A 10059-nucleotide genomic window follows, 5' to 3' on the forward strand; every position below is an offset into this window, starting at 1 on the left:
AATCAGGTTTCAAAATACATGAGGTAAAGCTGTCAACTCACAGAAGTCACAAGCACAGATGTTGTCCCCTTGTCATAGGACCAATACCACTGTCAGCACTGCTCTGCCTATACCACACAAATCAATCTTCTTAGGATTCTATTTTTTTTCCCTGTGAAGGATAGCTCTAGGGAATTTGAAATTCATTTAGTTTCTGCAAAGCCTTTAAATCCTGGATTTTGGGAAGGATTTAGAACGCTTTTATTCCCAGGATTTTGAGATTTTTGAGATTTGTCCTTTTATTCTTAAAGTCACAGAATTCTTATCATATATTTAATTTCTGCTACTGATAACCTTGCTGCCAATGTGTAGCTCAGAAAAAAAGAAATAAAATATTTGTTTCGTGTTATCTCAAAATGATTTGCTGCTCTTAGACTCATGTTTCTGCCTTTCTGGTACAGAGGTCAACTGGAGGGCTAAAATCTCCGGCTAGAATCAGAGAAATCCAGAGAAGTAACTCCCAGAAAAGAGACAAACTGCAATTCTCTCCCCATCCCTCCACCGCTTCCTAAGAAACTGCCAGATGTGGCCAGAGTTTGCATTAGTTTTTCAGGTGTAGATGTCTGTGTATGTTAGTTTTGTTAGCAGTCTTTCAGCCACATGGTCTGCTAAGCTCTCATCTTGCAAGGGGCTGGCTCATTTTCAGTCCAGGCAATTTTGCTGTGGGGAATTCTAGGCATTAGGCAATAGTATCTACCTATATGTATGAATATATGTATGGAAACCCAGCACTCACTTCATTCCAATGACTTCTGCAGATCTGAACGAATGTGGACTGAGCCCACGTCCCTGTGAGCACAGATGTATGAATACACAGGGCAGCTACAAGTGCTATTGTCTCGACGGGTACATGCTTATGCCAGATGGCACGTGTGCAAGTAAGTAATAGAGCTGATAGGACAGGCACACCGAAATAATCTAACCACATTTCATCCCAGCTGATTTTCTTCTTGTGATGAATGGGTTTAGCCTATTGAGGATAGGGGCTTTGCCTCGGCTCTCTGGCAGTATCAACAGCTGGAAAAGGCTTTCCATTTAGCAGTACCTGGATAAAGTAAGCCAGGTCATACTTGTATTTTGGAGTTCGGAGCAATTTTTACCCTGCTAGAAGTAAAAATCTTTGGTAGCATTCCTTCAGATGCAGGACAGCTGTTATAACCTTGCTGCGTAGTCCTGCCAGTTCACCTGGTGAATAAGGATGCATGAATCTATCTGAGCAAAGCACCAGTACAGGCTGCTTTTTACTGTGCTGAATTTCGTGCCATTGTTCCTTGCTTTCTGTTTCTGCACTCACTGACTAATTTATCTGTGTGTTGATACACGTCCTGCAGTCGCCACCAGCTTCTTCCAAACATTTGTTCATTGAGGCAAGGCTTATCTCTCTTTCTTCACCAAGCTGTTCCATATAAGTATTCAATCTCTGGATTTCACAAAACCCTAGGTAACATGGTGACAGCCCTTTATGGAGTCTATTGGACTGGGACAGATGCATCAGCTGGCCAAGGAAACTGGGTGGTCTTGGCAGTGGAACAGTCTCCTTGAGAGGTCTGTCCTAAATGAATGGACCTAGCTGTATGGGATGCAGCACAATCATTTCCATGGATATGACAGAAAACTGTAAACTTTGAAAAGGCTTTGATCTCCAGGCCTTGGAGACAACCATTTATCAGGCAGGGTGCCCACCTGTGAGTGTGCACTGTGTGGGATAATTGGAAAAATAGCTGCCCTTGGCAAACACTTGTAGGGTTGCAGGGTCTGCAGCTCTGGGGCACGTAGGAAAGCTGGAGCTCCTACTCTCTCTCTCTCTCTCTCTCATGGCAGGGAGGCTGAAACAGCCATGAAAGGTGCCTGAAGCCAGAGCTTTTGGAGGGATTCCCTTCCCTGCATCACAATGCAAGGTTGTGCCTCTGCATTACTGAGCATGGCGTGTATGGCCAGCAGACAACAGCTGCAGGGCCTGAGATCTCTGAGAAATGAAAATATATTCCTTCCATTTCATCCAAGATAATTTGTGTACCATACACCGCGTAGTTTTCAGTAAGGCAACTGTCTTATGGACAGCTAAAGTAGGCAGAGGCCAGAACTACAATCAAAAGAAACTGTCCTTTGAGCCCAGCAGCAGCTTTGTCCCATCCCTCCCTCCCTCCCTCCCACTCCTCTGAGCACAAGCGCTTGCTGCAGCCACGCTTCTGAACCAGGGCGGAAAACTAGAGCCAGACTGTAGCCTAGTGTTTCTGCAGCATGAGTTTTAAGCCAGTCTTAGTTCAGGACTTGTTTCCTGATTTAAGAAATTCTGCATTTGTACCAAATTTGTACCCAATGCGCAGTTGCACCAGCCCTTGCCTAAGCCAGTACAAAAGGCTGAATTTCTCAGAGGCCAATGTGAAGTGTATATGGAAAACTTGCTGTGAGGCCTGAAGGTTGCATTTCACAAAAAAAAAAAAAAAAATCAGGGGGAAAAACAGGTTTCCTGTAAAAGGGAAATCTTCATTCTTCACAGCTCTTGTTAAGGAGGCAAAAAATGTTCATCCAGCTTGCGCTTCATTAACCCAGCCCATCTACCACCTTCCAGTTCCAAAGAGTCTTTATCATCTTAAGTAGAAGCTGTGGTTCTGAAATTGATTAATAAATTATTTCTTCGAATAGAAATTATTCTTGGTTAAGTTTAGTAGCCTAATATGTCATTTGATATTAACTTAAGCTTGTGCTCAGTTGAAATGCTGGGTATTTCATTCTCATGATTTTATTCAGGCAAATATTTTGAGCATATTTCTGCTCCTTTTGAATAAAATTTGCCATGATGTAAGTCTCCTTAGCAAAATGAAGTCCACCTAGTCTGAGCAGTCAGGCTTATCTGCAGCCAGGGCAAGGGACCATGGAGCTGGAAGAAGGGTATGAGAAGAACACTACTTCTCTCCCTGGCACTAATGTTTCCTGCATATCTTCAGAATTTGAGAAATATCTCCCTACATACTTAATATATTTCTCCTACTTTTCTAGTCTCACACAGGTCTCTCAGACAGGTTCTAGACCCCTATATTAATATTCAGAGGCTAATCAAAATAGTATCCCAACAATTCAGACTCCTAACCAACGTGCGGCCACCAAGACTTGTGTTCTGGCTACTGCCTCATTAGATTCAGATATCTGATCCATGAAGGGTCAAAGTAAAGGACAGTTTCTAAGTCCATCAGGCTAATAGTTTTTAAAATCAAATTCTGTACTAGAAGCATATTTAATGGTAAGCAATAAAAATGTTTCACTAATGAATAGCAGTCTTCTTTAAGGTAAAAATGTTTTGATAGAAGAAAATGTAAAAGCCACCTTTTTTTTTACTTTAAGCAGTTCTGTTTCTGAATCTAAAAGGTAGTAGTAACTAATCACAGAACTGGGCTTGGAGAAGAAAGGAGGAATAAGGGCAGATAAGGCAAAAACAAAGTGAAGGGAAATGTAAGATCTGTCTCTTGGATTCCTGAATTGTTAATGTGTAAACAGCTTGATATATGATGAATGGAATTTTGTTGTTCTCATTAATTTTCTGTGTTCATCTAGATCTAACTTATTTTTAAGTGTATGGTCGCAGCTTGGATTTTACACTTTTTGTTATTTTAAATACTGTTCTCAGGTTCTAGGACATGTGCCATTGCTAATTGTCAATATGGATGTGAAGAAGTCAAAGGGGAGGTGAAGTGTCTGTGTCCATCAAGTGGCCTTCAGCTGGGACCAAACGGGAGGACATGCATTGGTATGGTTAGAGAGCTCACCATCAGCTTCTTTTTAATAGGATCACAGTAAACTTAAGATTCTGGGGAGAGATTAAGAAGTATTTAGCCCTCCTTACTGGTGTGAATAATGCTTCTTGTTACTTGCAGTGTGATGTAAAATTTGTAATATTGCCCAAGTAATTCTTTGGGCAAGTTCCATCCCCAATAAATAATTGAATGTTTCGACATGATTTGGAGTCATTAACATAGTTTCTCCCTGTCGGTTGTGTTGGCTGTTAAATACAATACTTTGCCAGAAGGAAGCTGTCCTACCAGCATAATGCATTACAAGGTTTGGGCCTTTTGTTTGGATGGGGTTTTCTTTTATTGTGATGACCCCCAATACAAACTTCTGGATTCTTCTCCAAAGGACTCAACATCATTTTACTTGGGAGTTTTGTGTGATGAAGAAAGCATTGCTTATAACACTTGTTACTGTTTTGTGGTAACGTTTTACATTGTCATCTGACAAAGCAGTGCTAAGTGCTACAGCATTGTAATCCCATGCTGAAATCATACCCATTTTAATATTGAAGCTAAATGATCTTCTTTCAAAACCCAATAGAGTGAAACTAACCTTCCAAAGCAGGGACCAGTCCAACAACTGGAGAAGAAAGGGCAGTGAAGTGCATGCTGGGGAGTAGCAGAGCAGGGCCACCATCCCTAGGTGTGCCTGCTTGAGCAGGGGGGCTGGATTGGGTGACCTTCAGAGGTCCCTTCCAGCCTCAACTACTCTGTGATTCTGGGAAAAAACTTTTCGCAGCAAGCACTATTTACTGAAATGTCTTCAGCAGCATCCCTAATAATACTGATGAGTTTACATGTTTTACATTCTTTCCATCATAACAGTGCAAGTCCTTCAGATCATAAAGGGCAGCCTAGACATGGCGCCTTACGGGCAAAGATGAATAACAGTAGCTAATCCATTTCAGATGCTGCTTACCAACACATAACAATTGAATGTTTTCTAGAACTTAGAGAATATTTTAGATGTTGAGAGGTTTAACATTCAAACATAAAAACATGATTTTAGCTCCAATGGCCAAAACAATATTATGCTTAACATTTCAGACAAAAGATTAAATAAATGCATCAGGCAAGAGACACTGCTGTGCAGAAGGACAGTTACTGTATGAATTGTTCTCTTTAGTACACAACTATAATGTCAAGTCATAGATGAAGGTTGTATGGCCTGGGACTACTTTATAATTTTTAGGAGCTATCAGATAAACCCATATGGATACTTGGCTCAACGTAGAAACTATGAAGATTCCAACGTGAGAATGGTATTTCTTTCTTTCAGATGAAATGAGTTTGTAATTGGAATTGTCCTCCTTTGAGTAATCAGATGGCAAACATTGTAGACATACGTATTTAAATGCAACAGACAAGATGAGTGGTTCTCTTAAATCTCTTACTGAATTATTCAGGAAACTATTTTTATTCTTTTCTATTGAGTTTATTTTTATTTACCTTGCCTGCTCAAATGGATTTGGAAAAATTCTGATACATATGATAGAAGGTAAAATAGACAAAAAGGTATGTCCATTGGTTGGAAATGTCAGATCCCTTCCTTCTGCATGGCTTGTGGTATAAAATCAGTTTTCTATCCCTAAACTGAGATAGCATCTTTCTGCTTTATAGCATAATAGATGCTTAATTTATTAGAAGGTACTCTAATACTCTGGCATTAGCCACAGAAACACTAGAAACGGATAAGCATTTGAAGATCCCTGGCTATAAGTGTTAGCTTAGTCTTCCTGAGAAGCTGCATTATTACAGGACCTGCAGAGCAGCACATTGATGTGCTTCACTGTCCCTCTTCTACATGTGCATAGGTGAAGGAAAAAACAGTTATAGACCAACATGTTTAGTTAAAAGTAAACCTGTTGTTTCTAAGAGTACAGTGAGTTCACTGCAGATGTGAGCTTCACACTAGGATCAAATGCAGCAGGTTTGTCCATTAGCTCGTGATAGACCCTGGGAAATGAGAACCTGGAGAGGTCCAGGAATGCTCTGGAGGCTAGGGAACAGAGGGCCTCATCATAAATCTGTGGTATGGGCAGAAAGAGGGATTTTGACTACAGATTTTGTCAAATGTTTTTGTGTTGTTATCCAACAGTGTTTGATAAAGACCAACTGTGGCATCCAGTAGTACTTCACAACAGTCCTGAGCTGTGAAGGGAGCAGCATGGCACAGTAAATTATGTACAACGTTGCTGCTGTGTGCTAAAATGTGACACGGAAGAAGAAATGCCAAATACCTGGCACTATTTTAAATTTGATGTTACAACAAACCAAACTAGTGACACTTAATTACAATGGCTGTTGAATGACATTCTTAGGCTTCTCCCATACCAAGCTTCCTCCTCTCTCCAAAACATTTGTACCTGTCACTGCTGTGCCGGGCAGACAGCTCATAGTCTGGAAGCTCTCCCTGCTGTGTCCTGGCTCAGCCCAGCAAGCAGAGGTGCAGAGATTCACTAGAAGAGCTGCTGCTGCTCCATTTCCTGTTTATGGGGTTTTCTCTTAAACTATTCTCTGACATTTCCTTTCTCAGGGAAATAATGGAATTTTTGGAGTTCCTCCTGACCCTGCTCCACAACCTTAGGGCAAATCATTGTCCTCAGTAGGGAGAATCCCCACTGAGAGTTCCCCTAGCTGTTCCCATGTCAGGTCTCAAAATCTTCCATAAAGTTAGTTTACATTTTGCTGCTTCATTCATGTAGGCACATGCGGAAGGCATCCCCAAGTGTGAAATTATAGGAATTATTTATTAAACAGCTTGTGACAGTCAAGACCAAACCATTCCCATGCAAATCCCAGCTCGTTCTTGCTTTCCCATTTTACCTTCTCATGGATCTGACCAGCATCCCTCTGCTGCCCTAGACATTGATGAGTGCTCCACGGGCAAAGCTGTCTGCTCCTACAACCGCAGATGCATCAACACGTTTGGAAGCTACTACTGCAAATGCCAGCTTGGCTATGAGCTGAAATATGTCGGTGGCCGTTATGACTGTGTAGGTAAGACTTAGCCCATTACTCTTCCTCCTTTCTTTTTCATTCCCACACTGTGCGTCTTTCCTGTCCTTGCCTGAAGCATGTTGGCCTAGCCAGGGGATACTGCCACCAAAATGGGTAAAAGGGGTCACACTAAGAATATCAAGAGATGGCACTTTGATTTGTTTTCTCAGTGTCTTTATGAAAGACTCAGTCAATGGTACTTGCAAATTAAATTGCCTTGTTATCCCAAGTCAAAAATTGTGGGGGTTTTTAGTGAGTTAGCAACAGTTGATGACAGATGTGCTACTTCTGGTACACGTTTAGTTAAAGAGCAATTTTTATTCCCCTTGGATTTCAACCTGTGATAAACAAGCAGTCCCACAATCTTTTTTCTTCTTTCTTCTTTCTTCTTTCTTTTTCTTTTTCTTTTTTTTTTTTTTAATTAACGAGGAATGTGAATCAAATGCCTTCATAACTGTGAAAACAGCTGTTTGGATGGATAGTAGAGAACTTTAAAAAAAAAAAGTAGGTTTAAATTACTTTTCTGGTCCCTGTTGCATGCCTAAGTTTCTCCCAAACAAAAATAATTACAAACAAAATTGACATGTCCAGCATGTCTTTAAAAAATGGCAAAACACCTTTACTCCTGTTTCAATCCATTGGCTGAACAGTGGAAGAAGAGCAATGTGTCAGTTACTGCAGTGGGCACTGCAGCAGTATTGTTCAAGCAGTTGGCTACACAAGGGCCTGATAGGGTTGGAACTACTACAGGAAGTGCATACGAAGCAGAATTCATGGGGGTTGTTTATATTTCCTTGGTACTGGGAGTTAGGGGTGGGAGGGAGATTATAAGGCAAGTTTTGGAGAGTCAAGTTTGCATTTCCTTTTGTAGGCAAACCCTGAGGGTCTTGAAGTGGAAAAAATATTTTTTCATATAATATGTGTGCATGGGGAAAAAACCTGGAGAGGCCTCAGTAGTCAGGATTTTATCTGCAAACCTGAATTTCACTCTCAGACAGACCCTATTTTTAAGTCGGTGTTCCTGCTACTTGTCTTCTAGCTGATTTACATTATGAGAGGATGTGCCAGCTACTAAAAACGAAAACAATCTGGACAAAATGCAAGTGTTGCAAAAAATTTGTGCACCACCTTAGCTCCCTCATGCGGGGGAAATTGGAAACATCTTGGTGATGTAGCAAAATAAGGGAGAAAGAACAAAACCAGTTACTCTTGGTGCCTGTACATTTTGCTGTCACTTGACCTTGGTATTTTCTGCTGAATGTTTCCTGATTATATTTTTTTCATACTGTATCATGTGTATGATGGAATGTTGGAGGTAGATAGAAGACTTAAGTGTCTTGGCATGGTCAGGGTTACTTTGCATTTCTTCTAGAGTGATTGGAAGAATGAGAAAGATTTGGTGAATATTTTTTTTAATTGATGTCACACGTTCTCTCAGTGCCTTTCACACCTTGTTAGTAGAAGAGTGTGTACAACCTACAGTTTGAGTCCTGTTCAGAGTCAGAACATCACTACCTTCACTTTGTCCCTACTGGGAGGCTCTACGTTTTGCACGGGTGCATATGGCAGTAGTTGTGCAGTTAGAGCTGATGTTAACGTTCTCTTCTGGTGTGAATTCCTCTGCCTCACATGGCCTCTGAACCATCGTGGTCTAACACTAGTGCTTACAATACCTGGAAACAGATAGCTGCCACAAACAGGTTGTCATGAAGCTTGGGATTCAAAGCAGTTTTCACTGAAGCATGTCTGTCTTTCCCTAGATGTAAATGAATGTGTGGCAAATGCACACAGGTGTAACCTCCATGCAGAGTGCCTCAACACCAAAGGATCCTTCAAGTGCAAATGTAAACAGGGCTACCAAGGAACTGGATTCAATTGTGCTTGTGAGTACCCTTGGTGTCAGGAATAGCACTGTATTGTTCTTCTCCAGTAATTGATGGTTATAAGATATTTTCTAGGAAATGTCATGCTGAACAGTGCTGCAATACCAACCAAGCAAGATATCTTCACCAAATAATGTATTGATTGTATGAGTCACTGTGTAGTTAATACAAGCATTATTTGTTCAAATTCACATTGCCTAAGAGTCCTCAGTATCACTATGAGAACTATAAGTAGAACAAAGAGAATCTGTCCTGAGGAAACAGAGAAAATAGCTTTAAAAAGTCTACTGGGTATTTTCCTTGAAATCCCACAGCTAGCCCCTGGGAGGGCTGTGCAGTCCCTTCCAGAAGAGTTTCAAGCTAAAAGTGAGAGAAGAGAGGAAAGACATGACTTCTGTGCTAAACTATTTTCACTTAGAATTTTGCCTTTGTTTGTCAACTGAATATTGAAGACCTCCTATAAGGCTGTCATTGTCTGGTTCTAACTGAATATGACCCTTCAAGAAGAAAAAAAGGCTGTTTTGTCATTATATTTAAAATGAATCTTTTTATTTAATAACTTTATTAAACCTGGCAGAGATTTCCCCTGAAGCATCATTAGAGAAGTTTTCCTCAGGAGGACATGTGAGTCCTGCTCAACTTTTTTGAATGAAAGACATTGTGAAAACATTTTAAAAAGTTCTTGTCTGTGTCAGATGAAGTCTACAGAATATATAAACCTCTTTTCTAGGGTCTTTTTCAAGTGATCTTTGATCAGATATGTATTATGGTTATATTTCATGGTCACAGAAGTTCTATGAAGTTCTCTATTATTCATATTCCTACTTACTATAATATTAATTGAAATATCCAATGATGCGTTGATAAGTTAAACTTCAGTTAAGTTTCTACTTCCAGTAAAAAATTTTGACTTTTAATGAGACTAAACACACAAACCCCTGACTGGTACTGAAAGGTTTGATTTGGACACAGACTGCCACAGCAGAGCTGTTCAGAAGGTTTTTCATGCTCTAAGTCAGCATTACGAGCCATTTTCCTTGCTAGGCCACATACCTTTTGATATTTCACTGCAGCTTACTGCAACAGAAGGGTGCAGTGGAGCTTGAGACCTGAGTGAATATCAAAGCAAATTGACATGACATATTTTGATATGGTTCTGTTAAAATAAAAGGTACCACAGGTGGAATGTTAAACAAATACAACTCTGAGCAAAAAGGTCTGAGTGTTTGAGGGGTTTTGTTTCATTTTTTGTTTTCTTTTTCACGAGAAGCTGAAATTTTCAAAGGAAAATCTCCTTTTGACCAAGTCTAGGTATAAAATACTCTTTCCTCGAGCAGTAACGATTCAGC

The 10059-nt window shown here is 40.3% G+C and overlaps 1 protein-coding gene across 1 annotated transcript in view; it reads left to right on the top strand.

Moving 5' to 3' along the window:
- Positions 1-797: 797 nt before the first annotated feature.
- The window catches only part of EGFL6 (EGF-like-domain, multiple 6), a gene marked incomplete at its 5' end in the record, with an annotated part of 30332 nt that continues 21070 nt past the window's right edge, over positions 798-10059 (top strand). Inside the window, 4 exons of the mRNA XM_008947313.1 lie at positions 798-917; positions 3665-3784; positions 6693-6827; positions 8588-8710. Coding sequence (XP_008945561.1) covers positions 798-917; positions 3665-3784; positions 6693-6827; positions 8588-8710 — 498 coding nt within the window. The remainder of the gene's footprint in view (positions 918-3664; positions 3785-6692; positions 6828-8587; positions 8711-10059) is intronic.

This window comes from Merops nubicus, unplaced genomic scaffold, assembly GCF_000691845.1.
Source record: "Merops nubicus isolate BGI_N331 unplaced genomic scaffold, ASM69184v1 scaffold19509, whole genome shotgun sequence".
Classification (NCBI taxonomy): domain Eukaryota; kingdom Metazoa; phylum Chordata; class Aves; order Coraciiformes; family Meropidae; genus Merops; species Merops nubicus.